The sequence below is a fragment of the Macrobrachium rosenbergii genome, chromosome 33, assembly GCF_040412425.1.
Source record: "Macrobrachium rosenbergii isolate ZJJX-2024 chromosome 33, ASM4041242v1, whole genome shotgun sequence".
NCBI classification, from domain to species: domain Eukaryota; kingdom Metazoa; phylum Arthropoda; class Malacostraca; order Decapoda; family Palaemonidae; genus Macrobrachium; species Macrobrachium rosenbergii.
In genome coordinates, this window is record NC_089773.1 from 99 (window position 1) to 24,218 (window position 24,120).

The following is a 24,120-nucleotide window of genomic DNA, read 5'->3' on the forward strand; positions in this document are numbered from 1 at the left end:
TCACAAAAAGTGCATTTACTCACGAAAATGATGTGAAAATACAGTAATATCTAATATTTCTCTATAAAAAATACCATGAACGGGCAAATTTTCCACGAATAATGTGTATATATGTTCCACATAGAGATACGCGAATAGGTTAAGCCGCGAATGTGGAACCGTGAATAGGCGGGGGTCCACTGTAGACTGACCAGCTATGAGTGTTTGTACCTATCGGTCCCATGGTGGGGGTGGGGGGGAAGTAGATTGATAGAAAATTGATATTCGCGGAAAAGCGAGTCTTTTCGTTTTTCTTTTGCAACCTGTCAAATTCCTGCTGGCGCTGAAGTAAAAGCTATATAGTAATGGAGAAGTAGGTATTTAAGAATTAAGTACTAAATTATTTAAATATTTTATAGTTACTACTTTATCATTGAAAATCATAGAAATTACTGTACATTATTAACTTAGTTGAACTTACTAATGTTCAGATGTCAAGAATGAGGGAAGGGTTACTCTGTGTTAACAGCACTCTCTGTCCAGTTCACAAATGCATCAGAAAACCAATCATGGATGCAGTTACGTTACTGTGTTTGAGTTCATTCATACCACTCACTATAGGACATTTGCCGTCACTTGATATTGACAGATCTTTCCTAGATAGTGACCCCTACGGGTTTTAACCCTGCACCTATCCACCTTTGCGGCGTGTATAGTACAAGCCCTTTGGGGATTACTGTAAAAACATAAAAAAAAGGACCAAATAACATAAATATGACCCCCAAGAAACGTTAGCCCCAGATAACGACCCCTGAAAACCCTTGGGGTCACTATCTAGGAAAGATCCAGATTAACTCCTAGTGCTTTAAATGTCTTAACTATTTACTCAGAGTTTAACTGATATGTATTAATAGATGTTTTTGTAGATATTGATAGATCTTGTTTTATACTGATTAAGATTTAATTTTTTAGGTTTTGTTGATCCTTGCAAACATCAGGCACATCCTGCATCTAATATTACTGCCCGTAGTTCCCAGAGGAATCAGCGAATGAGTAAGTTCTTTTTCTTAGCACTTGGTCGTAATTAGAGCTGTCAGTTTACAAGTTATGATTAATCTGAAATTAAAGGACAATTCTAGGGTGGCATCTGAAAAGTAAAAATACCACTTCAATTTTTTTGCCAGCTAGTAATGCAAAATCTTATTGTTCACAACACTTGCTAAGTCAGAGTAGTCTTCACGGTGTTATTTGAAAAGTTTAGAAGATAATTTTTTTTTTATTTATTGTTTATAATTGTAGGTAGCCAATGATTACTGGCCCCTCAGGTGCATTAGGTAGGTCCACATCCTACATGCCAAGCCTTGACTGATTGAAGTGATACCATTTTGCAGTTTTGTATAAGTAACTTACCAAAAAATGACATAGCTATTGGTTCCCTAACCTACGGCAGCTTAGAAATTCAAAATTCGCGTGGCGGCGCTGTTATCGTTAGTGTGTAGGCGACAACGTCCCGCCACCGTCTGGGACTCCAGGAAACAAACCAGGGGACAGCTCAATTCGTTTTCTGCGGATCTGAAGTTTTCATGCAGCTAAAATCGTCAAAAATCATAAGAAAACCTGACTTTTAATGCTTTGGGTGCATTGAAAACGATGTAAACTGTATTTTTATTGAGTTTTTCATCAATAAACCTCCAAACTATGATTATTCTGCCATTTTGGAGCCATATTTCTTCCGTCGGATCGGCGTACGACGCGTCGCAACCCCGGAACATGCGTCGTAAACCGGGAAATCATTTCTGATGAATATATTTGAAAAGCGTCGTGACCTCGGAATGTCGTAAGCCGGACCCGTCGTAAACCGGGGACTGCCCGTATTCGCTTTTGTTCTGAGGGTTGTAGAACTAGGCTAACTAAGCTTCCATACGATTCTCATACAAAATGCACTAAATGTAGGGGGCAAGAATTTAGTAAGGATAACGCTTGCATTGAGTGTCAGGATTGGGAGGATAAGAAATGGAAAACGTTGAAATCTCATCTAGAGAAATTAGAAAGGGATAAGAAGAGGAAAGTGGCCATTAGGGCTGAAAGCAGTGGTTAGCCTTTGGCCTAAATGTTATATTCCAGTCACCATTATTAATGTTGTACATAAAATTGTCCATTAAGTGTTCTTTAATATAATTAATGTATAAAATGTTTTCTTTATACACCCTACTTTTATTTGTATTGTAGCATTTTTCTCTCCTGCCATCAGGCAAGGTTCCTTCCGCAGTCTGGGAAGACGTTGCGGAGGGCAGCTCACATTATTCATATCAAGGGGATGGACTGCTACCAGATGCTCAAGTTCTTAGTCATAGACAGAAATACCAAAGTGGTCTCGAGCACAACGAATTAAAAACCCCACTTAGTAGTTCTGTCTCCTCCTCACCTTCGAGGACTTCAAAGAATACCGTCCAAGCTTGTCCTAGAAGGGGCGAAGCTACTGTATACAACTTAAAAGGAGGCCACGACTCTCACATATCACAGAATGTCAATCCAAGATCAACCTTAGATGAGCATTCTAGCTTGGAAAATTCACAAGGATCTGTGCATACTCAGATGGACCAGCTTTCCCGTCAGGATGTGCATGAAGCTGACGCAAGAGAATATCAGGCGGAACAAGAGAGACCATTAAAGATTTTGAAAAGAAAATTTGGGGGTCGCCTTGTTGATGACAGCAATGGTGAGTTCTTCGTCTGTTTTCCCAACATTTTAGTATCTTAAAAGATTGTCAGATTTGTATTCTGCTCGAGATGATATTCAGTTTTTAGTTTTTTCTTGTCCTAAATATAAGTACTGCAGACAGCTTGCAACAATAGACATCCCAGCCTGTGTAAACAAATGATTTGTTTCTTTTAATATGCTTGCAGATGTGCCAATGAGAACATTGTTGCCAGCCAAAAACTGAAGCAAAACAATGTTATATGACGTAGAGTGTTTGTGTAGATAAATGTTTCCAATTGTAGGTTAGTAAGATGTTCAATTTTCGTTTCAGTCATTACAGCAAAAAGTTGGCGTAAAGGTGAGAAGGCTGTTATAGACAAATTTGGATCTCCCCCAAAAATTGAAGGTGTCAAAAAGAGAGAAAATGAAAGCAGGGACGAAGAGGAGAAACATGAGAAGGAACCAACTAAAGAGGCTCCCAGGAAGAGGGACCTCTCAGCACCATCTCAAATTTCTGAGCAGCCGCCAAAGAAACCCCATAAGCATCCTGTCAAAGGTAGCCTTCCTTACATTTTTTTTAGACTACTGTACATTATTAGCCCAGATTATCCTCTTTGACAGCTTTGCTGTAGGCAATATTAATTTTATCTACATGGTTACTAGTTCCACACCATGGCAAAATATCTCAAAGCAACAATTATATTAAAAAACGAAAAGAATTATGAAGAAGGAAGTCGAACGGCGGGCAGCGGAAGAGACACGTCTGTCTCAGACTGTGGCCGAAAGGTAGAGTGAATGCATACCGACTGGGTGGTGAGGCTTCCTCCCCTACTGTCGGTAGCCACCTACCAATAACCACTTGTTTTTAGTGAAGCTTGTGCTGAAAGTAAATCCCATATGTAAAGACCTAAGATTTGTATGTTGGGAAAAATACAAATTACTTGAAAAATATGTCATTTCATTATTGCATGAAATTAGTTTAACCAGTTCATTGCACCAAAATTCTTAACTCTTTAGGAGCAGGGTTAACATGGCAGAAGCCCATTTCAATAGTATGCTTGTGTAGGCAAGTTACTCATCCTCCATTCAAGGGTCATGATGTGTATGTATTTTTGGAAGAGTCTGCCGTTTTGAATTTCTTGATATATTTAATTATGAAAAATAGTCAGTGTGACTTTTGTTAGAATTTGGTGCAAAATTGGAAACCAGTTTTCTCAATTCGAAGTTCTTTAAGTCGTCGGGAAAATTTTTCCAACGGAAATTATTCTGAGCTGAAAATCTTACATGATATCCAGTGTAAGATTTTCCACCTTAGATCAAGATTTTACCCTTTTCTTTGTAGTTTGGGGCATTGATTCCCATATTGAGAGTTTTATAATTGTACAGCTCACTTCATGTAAAACCCTGTATAGAGGAAATCAGTGTTGAGGGAGAGAATCTTGTGAGTGATGACCGATAAACCGTATCTGTTAGCTAACTTGTTTTCCAGTGACCACATGCCCTGTAAAGAACCAAAACAAATAATCAGTGGAGTAGTGTGGTAATAAAGTAGTATTAATATCATAAATTGGTTTGAGGCCATAGGCTCAAATTTAAGTAAAGATGAACATAACATTCAGGGTTCTAAAAGTGCTGCATGAAATTTATTGTGAAGAATAATCAAGTATACAGGATGTTAGATTAACTTAGCTTATAGAACATGATCATGGCATGGTTGCTCAGCATAACAAAAGTTTTAATAATAGATCGGCACATTTCAGATATTGTAATGAAGTTTTAAGATTTTTGAAAGAGGACTGCTTTCATTGTTATAATATTTCTAGTTTTTCTAGCTTGAAATTTTTAATTTTTCCAGAGGATCCTTCACAAAAAAATACCTCCGGAACGCCTCCCCGAGTCCGTAATTACGAAGTCACAGAAGTTCGTAGATTCATGGAGAAGAAGCGCAGGGAACGTACCAAGAGCAACAAGGAGCAAAAGCAACGAGAGGAAATGAATCAAGTGGAAAGGGAAGATAGACTGAAGGTATGAAGAAGTTTGTGTTACTGTCATTTCCTCATTATTCTTTCTTTCTGTTTGTTGCCAAGTTAAGAAGATTACTTTCCTTTACAGATGCTTACCATTCTGGCTTTGTTATGTAGTGGCGTGTTTTATCCCCAGGAGGCTTGAAGAAGACGCAGTGTAGTTTTCTTTACTTCATTAACACAATAATAAAGTTACAGTAGCTTTACAAAATGAATTGCAGTGCAAGATTACAGTGAGTGTCAAATATGAGCCTTTCTTCTTATATCAACCCACAATTGGTCAGGCTTACAACCTCACCCCCTATCTTCTCTCTGCTTCTCTGCTACCTTCTCAGAACTGGACTTGATAAGGATTTCTGGAAGTCCATGTCCAGCCCCCTTGTAGGCGGGAATCTTGTTTTCTGTCCCGCCTTTGTAGATGCCTAATTGGTTCAGTCTAATCTAATCTTTTTGGGTGGATTTTTGGAAATCACACCGCCTCCAAAGGAGGTGCTTGCACGTCGCCAGTAGTTATGGATTCCGGCGGCTGTTTATCCAGTTAAGGCCACTATGCGTTTTGTTAGGAATTCCATGTGATTTCCAGTTCAGTTAGCCCTTAAACGCCGAGCCTCTATTTACAAAAGTGTCTGTCGTATGCCGGCGGCGTTCGGGAGTTAGCGCCGAAGCGGAAAAAAATTTTTTTTAAAAAATCACAGCACGCTTAGTTTTTAAGATTAAGAGTTCATTTTTGGCTACTTTTTTTGTAATTGCTTGAAGTTTAGTATGCAACCATCAGAAATGAAAAAAAATATCACTATCATATATAAATATTGGAATATTTGACAGCGCAAAAAAAAATTTCATATATAATTGTATACAAATCGCGCTGTGAGCAAAACGGTTAAAGCTAATGAGTTATTTTTTTTTTCGTTGTATTGTACACTAAATTGCGATGATTTTGGTATATAATAAATTGTAAAACGATCAAAGCAACAGAGAAAATATTATCACAAAATGATGCATGAATTCGTAACGTGTGGACGTAAAAACAAGTTTTTTCTAAAATTCACCATAAATCAAAATATTGTGCTAGAGACTTCCAGTTTGTTGCAAAATGAAGGTAATTGATTGAATATTACTAGACTGTAAGTGTTTTAGCTTACAATTGCATTTTTCGACCATTTCGGTCGAGTTAAAGTTGACCGAAGGTCGAATTATTTCTATTTATCGTGATTTATATGAAAATATTTCAAAACTGATAAAAGCTACAACCATGAGTTATTTTTTGTTGTATTCTACATGATATTGTGCGCATTTTCATGTATAACACTTTATGTAAGGCCCAATATAAAATGGTGCTAAAATTACGACAAGGTGACTAAAGAAATTCTGAGATTTTCAGCCGTTACTGCATGCGGAGGTAAGGAAAAAGTTTTTTTCAAAAATTCACCATAAATCGAAATATTGTGCTAGAGACTTTTCTATATATTTTCATTTTATCTTTCTTGCTATTGTTACTTACCTGTCTTTCCTGTATGTTCATTTCGCTTGTCGAAACTGTCTCAGACAAATTGATCAGATTTGGGTGAAACTTTTCTTCGTCAAATGTAAAACATACGCTCCTCTGACTGTCTTGTTTCAGGCTAATCTTGCCTTCACTACAATCTAATATCATTCCACATCTCATTAATTTAAATGAAAACAATACTTGTGTGGGAAAAAATCTGTCTTCTAAAACGAGGAAATTTTCAATAAATTTATGTGATAATATATCAGTTTGTAGGTTCACATTCCCTAGACTTTTAATTGGTTTCCCTGATACTCCTATTGCTTTACTTTGACTCTGAATCTGAGTTTCTACAATGCCTAAATATCTAGTTAAAGTTATTTCATCAAATATATTTACAGTGCTACCTTAATCCATGAGTACTGTGCATGTCTTTCCATTTATTGGAATTTTTACTATAGGCAGATCCTTTCTATTTATTCTTTCCTCTTTCATGGAAAATGTTACTTCCTTGCTGTGTAAGTATGAAAATGCAAATGAACCTTCATTTCCCATTGTAACTTTTTCTTCTTTTTCTCTTTCATCTCCTTGAAGTGGTTCACTTTCTTTTCTCTGTAGAGGGGTATGTGTCACTGTTTAGATGCTTTATTTATTTTCAGGCGTCTGTTATTTATCTCTACAGTTTCTTTATGGGCATCCTTATCATTGAACCAACAGTACTTGGTTAAATGCCCGATCTTTTTGCAAACTACAGATTTTAGGTTTTCTGTATTCAGTAGTGGAATGATTTGTATACCCACAGTTTTTCACATGTTATTTTTGGTCTAGCCCCTTGAGCTGTATAATTCTCCAGTTTGACTGGTATGATATCTCATGGGTGGCCCGTGGAACTGTCCATTCCTCGATGCAATTTGTCTTCCCTTCTGGTTTGGATTCCACTTTCTTCGAGTATTTTGTGCATAGTTCCTTTGAAAGGAAGTTTGTCTATTCCCTTCCTGTCCTGAATAACTCTTGTACATGTTATTTCTTTTATATGATTCACTGGTATTTCTACCTTTCCTTTCATTTAGTGTTTTTGTGACCCCTACAAATTTCTTAGAAAAATCTATTTCTTTCTTCAGAATTTCTCGTCTCATGGCTAATAAAGCGGTAATCTATCACTTTTAGGATCAATTTTTACTTTCTTGAAAGCCTTCTTTTCTTTTTCTCCAGGTGTGTTGTACATGGTTCCAAATGACAAGTAATTTAACACATGTCTTAAACTGACTAAATCAGTTTCTGTATCACCAAAATCATTCTTACCTCCTATTGTAATGTTTGTTTTTCTTAAGTCTTTTATCACTTTGTGAGTTTCTTCTTCGATATCTGTGTGAAGATTTGCTATTGATTCCCCATCGTAGTGATGGGTGAGAAACTTATTTATATTATATAAGGCATCACTTTGACTCACTGGTTCCCAGATTGATAAGCAGATTGTTTTAAACTCGGCATATGTTGTTATGTTGTTGAATCTAACTGAATTCAAAGTTCTATGTGCGTCACCCTTTTCTGAACTCACCAGAAGCAAGGCTTCTTTTGTTTTTGTTCTTTCGTCTGTTATTCTATTTGTGGAGATACGACTGTCTGCGTCCACTAACCATTAGTTCACAGAGTATGATTCTAATCTACTTTTATCAGGATTTGAACACTCCACTCTTCCACTGAATCGTGTGGCTTGCATAATGATCGCTGCTGGTGCCATATTTCTAAATTGAAATGCATTAATGGGGTTAGTATTACTGTTATTGCTACTTGTGTTAGTATTTCCTTGAGTTAACGATATTTGTGAACTTGGCACTGGAATTCGACTTTTATCAGGATTTGAACCGTCCACTCTTCCACAGAATCGTGTGGCTTGCATAATGATCGCTGCTTGCGCCATATTTCTAAATTGAAATGTATTAATAGGGTTAGTATTGCTGTTATTGCTACTTGTGTTAGTATTTCCTTGAGTTAACGGTATTCGTGAACTTGGCACTGGAATTCGACTTTGTCTGTCTGTTGTTGGCCTTGGAAATAATGTCTATGTCTAATGGTATTTAACAGTTCATCAATCAAATTCTGCATTACATTGGTATTCTAGATTCATATGAAATTCTATACCAAACACAACAGTATTAAAAAATCATGGTAGGTAAAAAAAAAAAAATCCTACCTATCAAACACAAAAAAAAATTAACAAGATAAAAAAATGTTTGAGAGAGAGAGAACTAAAATGTCATGTATCCTTGAGAGAGATTACTAAAAAAAATACACTCACTGAGAGAGAGAACTTTTGAGAGAATTAATTTTTCATCGCACATATTTTCTGTTGCCAGTCGTAAACTGTTGTGGATTTGTCAACTGTTTTTCACTTCTGCGAACGCATCGTATTCGTTGCTTTCTGCAGACGCTTCGTTCGCTGCCTTTTTTTTTTTTATCACTTTCGCGACCAACACAATTTCATTGTAGCGTTCACTGCCGATGTTTATTGCTTTCGACTTTCACTGCTTTCGCTGCCAACGTTCACTGCTTTTGCTGCCGATGTTCAGTTCAGACGTTCAGGATACAGTCTGCACTGCTTTCAGGACACGTTCAGGATATGTTCACTTGTAGACATTCAGATGTTCAGTCATTCACACAGTCGTTGTTGTTGCTTTGCTGGATACTCTACGGGGTTTTGACTAGTACATTTGGGTTGTTGTTTCTGTTTCACTAGTAGTCATTCGCCGATGTTATGATGCACTTCGTTGTTGTTTTCGACTGTTAATGTTTGTAGAGAGATGCTTGTTTTAGATTCTGGTATGTGTCTTTTCACTTGCACTGCACTATTTGTCTTCGTTCTTGATCCCCTTCAGCTGCCACCATTTATGTGATGTCTTTTTCTTTATTTATTTATTTATTCTTCTTTCTGCTATTTGTTGTCAAGTTAAGAAGATTTACTTTCTTTAGAGATGCTTATCGTTCTGGCTTTGTTATGTAGTAGCGTGTTTGTATTTCAGGAGGTTTGACAAAGACACAATGTAGTTTTCTTTGCTTCATTAACACCATAATAAAGTTACAGTAGTATACAAATGAATTGCAGTGCAAAGTTACAGTGAGTGTCAAATGTGAGTCTGCCTTCTTCTATCAACCCACAGTTAGTGAGGCTTACAATCCCACCCTCTGCTTCTCTGCTACCCTCTCTGCTGTCCTTACTTCTCTTGCTGCTTCTCTTTCTCAGCTGGACTTGATAAGGAATTTTGGAATTTTTTGTCCCGCCCCTCTGTAGGCAGAATCTTGGTTTTGGTCCGGCCCCGTAGATGCTTAATTGGTTAGGCTAATCTAAAGACAACTCATTGGGTGGACTTCTGGAAAAAGCACCGCCTTCGAAAAGGGGTCGCTTTGATGTCGCTGGAACCTATAATTTCCGGTGGCTGTTTATCCCACTAAGGTAACCATGCGTTTTTGTTATGAATTCCTCATGATTACAAACTCGATTAAGAGCAGTGATGATGGCTTCGTAACCACGACACACTTCGTGTTTTGCTTTATGTTCCAAAACACAACACCTTTGTTGGCCTCGATACAAGGCGAATAAGCGTTCAGGTCTAGCTTTGTCATGAAATTACAGTCAAAACTCCAAACTTATTCCTTTTCTTCTGTTCGTTTCTCTCTCTCTCTCTCTCTCTCTCTGTTCGTTTCTTAAAATCTCTCTCTATCTATCAATGTCTATCACTGAAAGGTTTCTCTCTCTTTGTCCCTTTATTCAGAATTTCTAGTCATATTCTTACATTACAGAAACTAATAGCTATGTAATTACTTAGTAAGTATATAAAACTTTATTTTATTATAAAAAGGTCATTTTCATAACCTTTAGTGTTCTGACAAGGACGCTTTTTCGCCCGTGGTCTAAGAACGCATTGTTCTTCGTCATGTATGCGCTTGATCTTTGAGACCATTCTTAGTTCAGGAGAGCATTGTGCCTGCCTTTTAGTGAAGGCACCAGAACAACTTCTTTCTCTTTAGCCTTTGTGCATGTATGTCCTTTAAGTCCATCCTACAATTGACCTACTGGAAGTGTAATTGATTTTCACTTCTCACTTCCTCAGAAAGTTTAAAGAGTGTTAAAACTCTTTTTGCAGTACCTTGCATTTATTAGTAACTGGCTTGGCATCACAGAAGGACGCAGAGGACTTTCTCCTGCCTTAAGGTAAGGATTGTTGCGAGAACTGGGGGCTACAATGTACCTGGAGCACCCACCACTTTCAGTGGATGGGTCGTGGTCTTTTTTTCCAGTGCAGGTGACTGTTATCTGGTTGTTTTGTATTGTGGTACTGTGCTAGGGCAAGGGTACTTTTGAAGTTTTGCAGGCATTTTTGAAGTGTTGCTAACCTTCGGTTAGCTCCTTTGTTGCAAAACTTCCAGTTATGCTTTGCTAGCCAGTGGTGAACTTCTCTGGCTACAAAGTTCCCACTAAAGTAAGGGCGACCCTTGACTATACTGCCATGCCCACTACAGGTTAAGATGAGCACCGATCAGAGGCAATTTATATTGCAGGTTCTCTTAACTAATAAGGAACTACAAGCATTGTATTTAGTGCTAGCAATTTTTTCTATTTCAAATTCATTACATGACTCAGTGTTTTGGAGTAGAATATGCCCATTTATCCCTCCTCCTTTGAATGTGGAGTCAGCTGTGTAATTACTTGGTATGTCGCTTATATAAAAATTACATTTTTATGATAAAGTTTTATATGTACTTACCAAGTAACTACATGATTGGAGCCCTCCCTCCTCCCCGCCGATGGACATAAGGCATCAACAGAATGAGGTTGTCTGCTAGTAGTTCCTGGTATTTCTGTTAATGTGCAGGATCAGTCACCTGCACTATACTTGAGGCATTACCCACAAATTTTTTAATTTAATCTGCCATGCTAGGAAACTATAGGCTATGTGATTACTTGGTAAGTATATATAAAACTTTATTTCATTATAAAAATGTCATTTTGGACAGTTACCAATCATCCTAGAGGTCAACAGTTTCAATTTTCATTGACCTCTCCTAAATCAAATGGAAGGTTCTCTTTGCTAGAGTAATCAGAATTCTTGTATATAACCTCTAAATGAATTGTTAAAATAGTAAGTGAAAAAAAATTAAGATCACAAAGATTTATTCCTGTATTGGCAGTTTATAGTAGATGAGTTGTTAAATTGTGCTGTATATAAGCATTACTGTATTATAAATTTGAAATGCTAACTTATATTAGTGACTTTAGCATAAAGAGGGATGCAGTATTAAAAAGATTTTAACGATGTATGCAACTGTATTATTCATCTTTTGTGATGTTTAATTAATAGGAGCTGAAAAAACATGTTAATGCTCACCTTTTATGAACAGTTAACATGAAGGTATTATCATAAATTTAATGAGGCCACTCAGTAGCAAATCTAGACTCTCACTGGGCTTCCCCAAGGGATTTGTTCTTAATGTGCAATGGATGTTTGAGGAGTGAAAAGTTAGAGAATTTGGATAGCTAAGTAGGAAAAGATCCTAAGGAACAGATGAAAAGTAAAGGAAAGAAGCAATTACCCTTATGGCTGAAGGAACACTACAAAGGCCCACTTTAAGTGGTTTAACCCCCCCCCCCCCACCACCACCACCACAAGGGATGGATAGGGGAAAAAGTGTTTTAGCTGCGTTGATCTTTAAACTAGAATTTGTAATGTAACTGTTGAGATGCCAATGGAAGAAATGTGCTTTATTAGTAGTTCTGTTATGTTTATTGCAGAAACTTGCTTTGAAGGCTAAAGAAGTGGCAGTCCTGAAGAAAGCAAAAGAGACAGGAGATCAAGGCCCTTTGCCAAAAGCTTCCAGCCAGGTATTGTATTCTTTTTTACCTCCCTTTGATGTGTTGTGTGGTGAATTGTCAGACTATGTAGGCAGTCTGCTAAATTTTTGGATTCAAATTTTTTTGGATTCATTACTATATAACAGCTAGAGCCTCGGTGGCTCAGTCGGTAGAGCAGCGGCCTAGGACTTCGTAGAGGTCCGTGGCGCAGGTTCAAATCCGCAGCCGACTGGTCAGCGAAGGCAGACACTTTGCTATCCGTGTAGACACCCCGGGATTACGTGTGTAATCAATGGATAGGTTTGCTGAAAAGCAAATGGGTGTTACAGACTAATACACACATAAACAAAGCCATTCCAACATCTTCTAAAAACATAACAGACACCTCACACGTCTCGAACTGTCGACCTACCCGCCCAGTTCTCCTCACTGCTTGGGAGAAAGGGAGCTGGGGAATGGCACGATACACGTACACATCGTTACGGGTCTAAGCGATGTCAAGCAGGGCAGCTGATCGAGGCTATGGCCTACCCCAACGCCAAATCAAAGTCCTTCGTAAAGAAGGCATCGTGCTTACCCCATATAGAAAATGGGAAAAAAGCACGTTAAAACAAAGAAGAAGAAGAATTACTATATAGCAGTTATTATTAATCATTAATTTTAACAACGTAGAATATCAGGTACAATCTTGGTTTTTCTTGCAATTACAGTAATATTACGGGTTTTTTTCTCCCTTCTAGTCGCAGGGTCTTTGTCACATTGATCCCAGTTTAAATGACCCTGACTTATTTTTCAAGGTAATACTTGTTTTCATGCCCAGAGTTTAAACTCTAACATTCATTCAAGTTTATTTGTTGTTTGTCTTGCAGGCAAGCCTTTCACAATTTGAAAATTACTTTACTGATACTCTAGAATGAACTGACAGTTTTGAAATATGATGGGTAAAAATACCAGTTTTGTTTCGAATCTCCAACAATAATTTACAGAAAAACAGCAAGCTACTCTGTAGTGATAAGTCCAGGGATATTGTGCAGTACCATGTAAATTGGGAAGATACAGTGCTTAATGAGTTAAAATGTGAGTGGAAATCAAGTTAGTTTTCATGTTACCAAATATTGTGATAATTACGTAATGTATTTAATGTAATTGATGCACAAAATTATTATTATTGTTATTATGCATGAATATTCAAATTGAAGAAGCCTGCTAGGAAAGCTTCCATAGAAGACAATGCTCATATGTGAAAAGAAGAGTAAAAGTAAACAAATAGAAGAGAATTGTAGTATAATACAGTAGAGGTGAAAGCAACAAATATAGGAAAACAGTTGGACAGAAATTGATATATAGTACATATTCCAGAGTTATAGTTACGACAGGCACATTGCTTTCATTATGACTGACGTTATCATTATAGTTACGTAATATCAGTCTTGGTGGAACCGCAGTGGATGGTATGTTTTTATAAAGAAATTCTCCTGAAGGATGGAGCTATTTGTCATCAAGGATTTGAATTGTATTTTTCATTTAGAAAAGAGGAATTAGGACATGCAGATTTTTATATCATCCAAAGTAATCTACGGTAAATACAGTACCCAACACCTGAGAAATGTTGACAGCTGTTTTCTAGATATACTGTACTGCTTTTCAAATTTTTTTTTTTTTTTTTTTTTTTTTTTTTTTTTTTTTTCAGATGAACAGCAAGCCCCCTACACCACCTAACTGGGGTTGCCCTAGTGACTGTGGTCACGATGCTATGCAGCATAATAATTCAGTGAACGCTTACGGTAAAGAAAATGATATCGGTATTCAACTTGTTTGCGCCAGTCCCAAAAAGTTTGCAAGTAACAGTTTTCCAAGTGAAGAGAGTAAACAGACAAATCAGAATAAACTGAAAGAACGTAGCACTCAAAAAGAAGCTCAAGATGGAACGCCAGAAAAGCAAAGGAGTAAGGAGAGGAGGTTAAAAAAAAAGAAAAAGTTAGAAAGCGTGTCTAGCGAATCTCTGGGTGACTTGGTGAGTCGCACAATAGAAGAATGTGATAAACAGTTGAGATCTTCAAGTATATCCCTGAGTGGCATTAGCACACCTACGTCAGTGGAGTTATCAGGAGAGATTCGCAGTAGTTCATCTTTATCAGAAAGTTCTAGTGTTGACACAGTTCCAGATCAGAGGGTTATTGCCCTAGATGAAATGGCTCAGAAACTCACTTCAAGGATCACTGAAGAGGAGGTGAATCTCAAACAGTTTGTTCGTATGAATAAAGGAAAAAGTTTAGCGACACCTCGTGAAGGGCAGCAGGCCTGTTCTGAAGCTGAAGAGGAGCCCAATGTAGTTGTGGGAACTAAAGACGTTGCTTCGGGAAGTGGAGCAGGCGTCGGTAAAGCTCATCTGGACAAAAGGATGAGAGATTTTGTGCCCTATTCTGAATTAGAAATGCTTTCTGTAGAGCAACTCAAAGAAAGGATGACTGCCATGCTTTTACGAAACACATCAACTGTTCAGTCAAAGCCTACTCAGATTGGCAATAATAGTGACAGAGAAGAATTTAATAAGCATCTGGGTGATCAGGTAACAAGAAGGACTAAGCCTACAAATATCCTTTCCCCTCCCAGAGAAGAAATTCCAAATTTGTTACTTCCAGATACACCTGTTCTTCAGTTATCAGGTGGAAGAGTGCCTTTAGGAAGTGGCATTTTCACAAAACAAAAGGATATGGATGCTGCCATTAGCCCAAGATGTGTTAGACATCACAAAACTCATGCTGATGGAAAACTGGAAACTCTTGATAAATTACCAGGAAATAATTTAGATGTCTGGTCCCAGAGGCCTGTATTGGTGCCCTCTCATCACTTTCAGAGTAGATCTAGCACTGTTTGTCTCCGTGATTCAGGTCACACCTTTAATCTGTCAGAGAGAAATAAGTTTGAAACGGCTGCCATCTGCATTCAAGCGGCGTACAGAGGTCATCGTGTTAGAAAAGTAACAAATTTTTTGTTAAAGAACAGGTCCAGCACAAAAAATACCACCAGCCCATCAAAGGGAATACATTCACAGAGGAGCTCTTTAGTTAATAATAAATACTTCCGTCAATTGCCTACCAAATTAAACGCTGAGGAAGAGCTAAAGCAGACTCGAGAAATTGATTGGGTGACTGTTAGAGAAGAGCTTGGTTTTGAATTGAACACACTTAAAAGACAGCCCAATTATACGTTTCAAAGAAAGGATTTACCCGAATGGATCAAACCCTATGTCTTGTTAAGTGAATCGGGAAATCTTGATAATTTTATGATGACTGATGCAAAGCCAGACCTTGATTTGAGTGCAGTAAAATCAAAGCAAAGTTCAGGTTCATTGAAAGAAGTTAGAAGCCTCAGTTCTTTTGAAAGTGACAGTGACAAGGAAAATGTTGAGGAAACCAATGATTCAATGATTAATGACACTTTAACCGAAGGTCCAATATCTGACAGAGAAGAAAGGGAAGTCGTGTCAGTTTCAGAGAAGGAAACACAAACTCTCTTCAGAACACAGAAACAAAAAAAGAAGACTGAAGAAAAAATGAGAAGTGGAAAGCTTGCAAGATGTGAAAATGTACCCAAGTTTGTAGACATGAAAAGTTGTTACGATGGAAAAAGTTCCGTCCTTCTGGATAGCTCCGGGATGACTAACATGGAACGTACTTTGAAAGAGAGCGCTGCGGAAGAATCGCTTTCGTTGCTGGAAAACAAAGACATCAAAAGAGAAAAAGCATATAAAGTAAATGAGACAAATAAAAATGATACCCTAGAAGAAGGCCCTCTTTCAGATATGGATGAAAATGCCTCTGATGATTCAAAGGGTGCTGTTTTATTATCGCCTGACGATACAGGCAGAGTAATGCACCCAAACTTCTCTGACACTTTAGAATCTGCTGAAGTGTCCAAGCATGCCAGTTCTCACGAAAATCTTGCTCCACACCTACTGTTAGGAGATGGCCCACACTTTGCCCCAGCCAATTTGAGACTTCGGTTGAATGCTGAATTGATGTACCAAGACACAGTCAATGAAGCCTTGAATCAGTTGTGTGAGGCAGAGGGGCTCCGTATTTTGACTAGAAATAGAGAGAAGGAGTTTGCTGTATCCCAGTCTTTGCTCGCTCAACAGCAGGATAAAGAAGCATATGAAAAGATGAGAATAGAAAAGGAGAAACAAAAGAAGGCGGAGGAAGAGGAAAGGAAAGTCCACAAAGAATTGAGACGAAAAGAGCTGCAAATACAACAAGAGGCGTTATCAACCGTAGAAAGAATTGAGAAAGAGGCAAAAGAAAGATTAGATCAGCTGGAAAGAGAAGTACGGGCAAGAGCTGAACAGATTATGATTGCCTCTCAAAGACCACTGGAGTATACCAGCACTCAGCCAGAATTTATTGCAACTGCTGCTGTTGCAGCAGTTGGTGCAACAATGTCACAGTGGGAAAAACTAAAAGAGATGCACGGGGTAAAGTCAGGAATCTTGGAATCCCAAAGTTCTGTTACCCATAGTCAAGTTACATCAGTATCTAATTCACAGAGCCAGAGATATTCTGACTCTGGCACAAGGTCACAGTCAAAAATATCTACCAGCAAATCATTTTCTAGTAAGAAAACCTCTGGCAGTGGTGGAGAGTATTCCTCTGTCTCCGAGAGGGTTAGCATTGTAAGTAAAGGAAAGAGTTCAGTTGTTGAAGAGTTGTCGTCGGTAAACCATTCCTCCGGCAGTTCTGTGGAAGAATTAGTTCAGTCAGAAGTAGAGTCAGCCAGGAGTGTGGTATCTGAGTCTGCCAGGAGTGTGGTATCTGAGTCTGCCAGGAGTGTGGTATCTGAGTCTGCCAGGAGTGTGGTATCCGAGTCTGCCAGGAGTGTAGTATCAGAAGTTACGAAAATTTCTCGTTCTTACACAGCATCTAAATCTGATTCAGAAATTCAAGACGCTGAAAGTTTAAAATCTGTGATTGCATCAGGACCCACAATAAATACAGAAACTTCTATTAGTGAAGAAGAAAAAATCAAGAGTTCAAATGGCAATCAAAGATTGTCTAGAAGTAAGGAAAAGTTGCCTGCTCCTCATTTCAAGAAGTCTAGAACAAGCTCAGATAACTTATCTGAAATCCCATCAGTGCCAGACTTAAGTACTGGAAAAAATATTTCAAAGTTTAGCTCAGAATCTATTCCTTCTCAGGTTACTGAAACATCAAACAGCGGCAAAGTAAGCACTAACGTACTTTCGTCCGAGGTAAATGAGTCTATTTCATGTTCTTTGCCAAATACTTCTAAAGGACTAGGAGTGTCTACGGAAGTTAGTTCTACAAGAGAGTCCCAGAGTATTCAAGAATCACTGGTAGGTTCAGAGCCTTGTGTTAGTCAAACATCAAGCAGGAAGTTTCACTCAGGAAGTACTCAGAAAGATGATAGTGGAGGAGGTGCTCATTATTCAGAATCATTTGAAGTCGAGTCTGTGAGTGACGGTTCATCTAAATCACTTGAGATATCTCGAAAGAGAAATGAGAAAGAATATCAAGGAGATTTGTCTTTAGTTGTGTCTGGCAACCTACTTGCAGCAGTTGATAATCAGATTGGTTATAAAGGAACTTCTCAGCTTGGAAAAAACTTTCCCGGAAGTGCTTTAGTGGAAGGGGGAAATCACACAGCACTGGGCATGACACTGAGTTTGGTGGAATCTCTTCAGAAGGAGGAGGAAGTTCGTCTCCAGCATTTAACAGCTCTTATTAAACTTCAGGTTAGTTACGGTAATTTTAAAATATGCTGCGAGCCTATGCTTCGTTGTAGTATAGCCTTTTACAGCCTATCGTAGTTCGTATTTTGTAATTATCATTCAGTTTAAAATACTGAATTGCTTATCATTTGAGTTCAGAGAGAGATCCTCAAAATCTGGTACTTCTAAATATGTATGTGTCCATAACTGTACCTAATTATGCTTGCAAGATACTTGTGTTTATGTAAAATACTGTTTACAAATCCCATATAATATTAAAAACATGAACATTGTTTCTTTTTAAGAATACTGTTCTATATATCTGTACTCTATAAACATTTTTATATAACTGTTTCTTTTTAAGAATACTGTTCTATATATCTGTACTCTATAAACATTTTTATATAACATCACAGGAACAGTCTTTGATTGAAGAAGCAAAGTGGAAGATAGCTGCACTTCAGTCTGAAGGTGGCCCAAGACTTCGCCGACGCCAGGATGCAGTTCTGCGTCAATTAAGGGAACAGCGATCCCACTTGCATCGCCTAATTGAAACTCAAAATTTGGCAGCACAGCAAAGGAGATTGTTACTTTTACAGCATCATCATTTGTTAGCAACTACGTCTAGTATATCTTCGTCAGGTAACAAAGGATATCCATCTAATTCTAGAGGACACTCGCCAAATCCAAGCTCCCCACGTTTAACTCCAAGAATGATGGAAATTAGCATTTCATCTTCCAGTGAGGGCCAAGAGGACTTGTCCTTGCATCTTTCTGTCAAAAGCAAGGAGACAGGGTCGAGTAGCCTGTCGGACAGCAGTGGTCGTGAAAAACGGAGATCTCATTCAGACGAGCGAAAAAGGATTGTGTCTGCCAGACTTCAAGATAAGCGAAGAGCTGTGGATGCAGATCCATTGCAGAAGACAAAGTCTTTGTTTGATTCCCAAGATAAAGAGTCGATAAAAACAAAGAGAAAAATAGATATGGTTACTAAGAGGTCTAGGGATAAGAGGGAAAAAAGTCCTATCACATCAGCAAGAATTGGGGAAAACACTGTTTCAACAGAAAGTTCTGTTCCTGAAGAAAGTGTTGATGCTTCAACTCATGAAAGCCAGAGCTCAGTAGCAGAAGAGGCTGGAAGTGAATCAGTTTCTCAAAGTGATGTGGCATCTTCTGTCTCAGAACATGAGGGGACTGCATCAAGAAAGGAAATGAGTTATTCTGTACCTTCAGAGTTTGTTGGGACAGAGAAAAGTTCTTCAATCAGAGAGGTTGTAGCAGATTCACATAGAGATGAAAGCCCGTCCACATCTAAAACTACTAACAAGCAAGTAAAGAAATCAAGCTCAAAAACTGAATCTGTCAGAGAATCAAGTAGAAAATCTTCAGTTGCTCCAGATTCTGGTAGCACAATTAAAACTGTAAGTTCAGAATCACAAGAGACAGATAAAACAAGTGATGTACCAACACTTTTGAGTGATAAGCTTTCAGACCGAACAGCTAGCTCAAAAGGTTTTTCAGAGAATACTGAAGGTAGCAGTAAGCCAACAGGAACACAGAGCTCAGTCCAGACAAGTTCTGTTGCTTCAGAAAAGCATTCTAAAAGTAAAGAAGAAATTAGTGCTATGGAAGGAAGTGGGAGCCTGAAATCGAACTTGTCTTCCTCAAAGAATATGAGTCAAGGGCTTGAAACAAATTCCAATAGCGCAAGAGTTTGTGATGTTAAATCTACCCAGAGGTCATCAGCTCGGGCATTACCTCTCCCACTACGAGTACCTCTGTCTCCTAGGTCACCTCACCGGCAGCACAGACGTTATTCTAGTGAATCAGATGATTCTTTCACCTTATCACAGACTGAGACTGCATCTGATGTGTCAGATGGTGAGGGGAAGCTAATTGCTCTCAAGGAACAGTTAGCTGTCCGGCGTGCTGAAGCTGATAGGTTGAGACGAGAAAAACAAAGATTGCGTCGGGAACGTCTGACATCTCAAGAACAAGCTCTACGACAACAGATAGCAAATTATGATGCTTATATTCAACAAGCAAAATTAGAGCTGGAGAAAGAATCAAAAGAACTTCAACAAGCATCACAGGTGAGGCCTCTTATTAAAAAACCCCAGGTAGCAGAATCTAAAAAGTTGAAGCAATCTGAATCTTTGATAGTCAGCCCAGAGAAGTCTGACATTTCAGATACATCAGTCCTGTCAGAATGCTCTAAGTCTGATCAATCTGTATCTTCTAAATCTCAGGATGGTCGATCTGACCACTCTTTCTCTAGCAGATTGAAGAATTTGAAACCAGATCATACATTGCCATCAAAGTCACAAGAGTTTGAATCAAGAACACAACCTCAACTTCAGAGAATTTCTGAAAGTCAGAAATCATCACACAAGCTTGATATTGACACTAGTGAGAAGAATGAGAAGAAAACTAGTGACATCGCAAAGGATGATTCAAGGAAAACTCCCACAGAGAGTCCTCAGGTCGCTCAGGAAGAAGCCGAGTCTTCAAAAGAGTCCAGCACGTCCATATCGGAGGATTATAGTTTTGAAGATGAGTCAGTTTTGAGTCATTCTGTCATTGACTCTCAGAAAGGCTCTCTGTCTCGTGAATCAAGCCAAGATACAGATCAAAGTCAGTCACAGGCATCCAGCACTGAAACTATTGTTCACAGCCCCAAGAAACTGAATTCATCTCAAAAGGATGACGAAGTTTCACAGTCATTAGAGCCCTCTCACAGTTTGCGACAAGTAGAAAAAAGTGAAAGCATGAAATACTCTGAAGGTTCAAAAATTGCTGGAAATTTGAATGATAAATCAACAGATCTTCAAGTACCAGCTGATGAAGAAGTGGAAAAGAAGTTAGAAATATATATCCCTACATCTGATGTCAAATCTGAAGCAGATGAATCCTCTTATCAGGATAAAGATACAAGCGCAGATGATAGCATTAGTGAGGAAATTGCCGAATTCAGTCAGTTAGAGGCAACGAAAGATGCTAATTCTCATCATTCTTGTGAGGATGTTCTCAGAAGAGATCAGTCAGTGCTTGGTGATGAAGACCATGGACAGTCCTTAATTAATTCTGAAGAACCTGAATCATTTAGGAAAATAGATTCACCCCAGGATTTTGAGGCTCCACAGGAGGTTCCTGTTATACAAGACAGAAAAGAAGTGCAGGATCAAAGTGATGTGGTATCTCATGGGACTACTATAACCAAACAGAGGCAGGTGGATGATATATCAAATAGCATTTTTGCTTCATTAATGAAGGAAACTACAGCCTTTTTCACTAGTATAATGAAACGGAAAGAGTTAAATAAGGAAGAAGGAATTGTGAGTTCTGCTCTAATAATAGCCTCTCAGGAAGGTCTGGAGACAGACTCACATAAATCTAGTAGTTCTTTGAAAAAGCCAGTCGTGCAGGAACATTTGCAAATAGGAAAACCATTTGTAAATATCTCATCTGATAAAGAAGAACATAGTGAAATTGTTGCGGACAGTAAATCACAAGTTCTGAAAAGAGTTAATGATTTAATTGCTGAGAATGAGTCTTCCCCCCGGTCCAAGTTGAACTCTCCAAGGCCAGCTGGTCTGCAGTTAACACCACAACTGACGTTCGATATTAGCCCAGATACTCTCTCTCCTGTGTCTCCCACACCTGGTTAGTACTGTATGTAGTTTTTGTACACTGAAACAATATAATGTTTTTGCAAAAAAACTTAATTCATTGTTAATCCACCAGTCATTATTTTGTGTTTGTGAGTTGATTTGATCTAGATTTCATGCTGTATACCCTGCCACTGAGGTATTAGGGCTTGTGGGATAACAAGGATTAATGTCATTTCATACCTAAGGCACATGAATCAAATACATTATTATATTTTAACAATTGTACTTCGATATGATAGATGGCTGTGGTATTTAACCATACCTGGTAGATGTCATTGTCAAAATTATACATTTTTTCCTTGACTATTTTTCATCCACTCCCATTCTGGGCAGTGTTAACCCTTTTCTCTTTAATTCATGTAAGGAAATTTAGTATTTTCTATTGTAAGCATCATCTAGTTTAACCAGACCACACAAAGGAAAAGTGCCTGAGATGTGATTATCTGTTCATTGTTAGTCTTTTCGAGAGCTTTTGTGGTACAGTGTAGTGTAAGTGTTTGTTAGTTTCACTTCAAGTCATTGGTTTGAAATTCAGTGATAAATTTACATTTAACTAATAGCTATTTATTTTGTTTAAATGCTTAAATCATGATTATAGTAGAAAATTGATGAGAAAATGGTTAAGTATGTATATACATTTTATATAAGTAACTTACCAAGTAATATAGCTATTACGTTTAGTTTATCAGCAGCTTAAATTTGAAAATTTGCTGTAGCGTTTCAATATTTTGGCATAGGTAACTGTCCCTGGCCACTTTTGGGGAAGGATAGGTACAACACTGCTAACGAGCCCAATTCGTTTCTGCCAGTTGACAGCTTAACATGGTTGTTGACTTCAGCTTTCATTTGATTTAATATAATTTGCCAAATGGTTTTCATCGTTTTTGGTGAAAAATTCTTTGTCTTGGTAGCGATTGTGGTAATTGTATTAGCTTATTTAGCTTGGACTTTTGCCTTTTATGAAGATCTCTGACTTTAGTTTTGCTAGCAGTAGGTTTTGCAGCAAAGGCTGCAATACCAGACTTACTTCTATCAAATTGATTCTCATACCATTTGTTGTCAATGTAGAGGACAAACTTGCTCTTCAGTCTTGACTTGTGACGAATGCAAAGAGTGGGAGCAGGGGAAATGGAAAACTTTGACTAGTTACTTAGATAAACTTGAGAAAAACAGACGTAGTCAGGGTTCTGTTTTGCATGCCCTTCCGACTCCTGTATCTGCATTTTCCCCTGTCACCAGTCCTCCAACTTTACTTGTGACTCCATTATCCAACTTCCAACCTCCTGAACCCAATGCCATTGCCAGTCTGGAAGCCAGAATGGACCAGAAATTTGGTCTCTTAGTTAACACTGTAGCTCAAATAGGGGCTTCAGTGAGGGGCCTTATGGATAAGTTTAGTGCCAGTGATCTCGGTGCAAGTGTTGTGCCAGTGGCGGAGGTGGCTGCTCGTCCCACCAATGCTACTAGATGAAGGTCCCTGTCAAACTCCCCTAAACCTGGGAGGAGGCAAACCTTAAGCCCCAAGGAAGTGGGTGGGGTTTGCCCACAGGCAGTCGCCCTCTCAACCGAGCCTGTTGTTGGAGGTTCTGAGGACTAGGCGGACAGCTGCTGGAAAGTCGTCCGTATTGGAGTTCATGCCCTTTCGTCGAGTGATTCGGATTCGGGATCTGACGAATCCGAGTGCAAAGGGAGTCAGAAGCATGGCTGGCGTTTTAAAAGTGCATCAAGGCCATTGAAAAGGCTGAGTCTGATTTTCCGATCCCATGCAAGAGGAACAGAGAACAGGATCAAAGTCCCAAACCTTCATGTAGTTATTGGGATGATCCATCTAATGTGCCGCCTGTAGTGTCTCTGTCAGAGCGTCAGTTTTTGTTGCCCAAGCGGGTCTCCAAAAAATATGTAGATCGTGCTTCAGGATCCAAGGGGTCCGGGCATCCAGTGGGATCCAAGGGATCCAGTTTAGTGGGATCTGGAGGATCCAGGTATTTAGTAGGATCGGAAGGATCCAGGCATTTAGTGGGATCTGAGGGATCCAGATATTTAATGAGATCTGAAGGATCCAAACATCCATCGGGATCCAAAGGATCCATTCATCCAGTGGGACCTGAGGGATCCATTCATCAAGTGGGATCTGTGGGATCCAAGTGTTTAGTGGGATGCAAGGGATCCCAGCACACAGTGGGATCTAGAGGATCTGATGTGCCTGTGAAACCAGATCAGCACGTAGTTCATGTGCTGTAGTCAGGGTGTGATTGCTCCCCTTCTGAGCTAGTGCCAAATTCATCCAGGTATCCGGCGCCACACTCCACTTCTCGTTCGGATTTGACTCTCACACCCATTTCGTCTGAAGAAGAGGACGTAGAACAGGATCAGCCTTCTTCAGCCTACGCTTCCCTTTTGAAGTACTTCTTGTTTTGCTTCCCGGACTTCTTTTCGCCAGCGACTCCGTCTTCACCGAGTTCATCTTTTATGATGAGACAGCCTACGGAAGCTTCTAGGCTGCCTAAGATGGTTCTATTGTTGTCTTCAAAGGAATCTCTGGCAAGCATTGAGAGCTGTTTGACAGAAAAGAGGGATATGGGAAAGCGGTATTCTGCACTCCTCCTTCCCGTTCATCCAAGAGGAGATACTTATCTTATGTTACTGGGGAAATGCTGTCGTTGGGAGTTACTGCCTCCTCCTAA

The 24,120-nt window shown here is 38.8% G+C and overlaps 1 protein-coding gene across 1 annotated transcript in view; it reads left to right on the plus strand.

Annotated features, from left to right (window-relative positions):
• The first annotated feature begins 954 nt into the window (after nucleotides 1-954).
• The window catches only part of LOC136855790 (fap1 adhesin-like), a 95,828-nt gene continuing 72,662 nt past the window's right edge, over nucleotides 955-24,120 (plus strand). Inside the window, exons 1-7 of the mRNA XM_067133145.1 lie at nucleotides 955-1,032; nucleotides 2,231-2,698; nucleotides 3,011-3,235; nucleotides 4,535-4,704; nucleotides 11,978-12,067; nucleotides 13,728-17,789; nucleotides 18,182-21,428. Of these exons, the coding sequence (XP_066989246.1) occupies nucleotides 1,029-1,032; nucleotides 2,231-2,698; nucleotides 3,011-3,235; nucleotides 4,535-4,704; nucleotides 11,978-12,067; nucleotides 13,728-17,789; nucleotides 18,182-21,428 (8,266 nt within the window). The 5' untranslated portion in view covers nucleotides 955-1,028. The remainder of the gene's footprint in view (nucleotides 1,033-2,230; nucleotides 2,699-3,010; nucleotides 3,236-4,534; nucleotides 4,705-11,977; nucleotides 12,068-13,727; nucleotides 17,790-18,181; nucleotides 21,429-24,120) is intronic.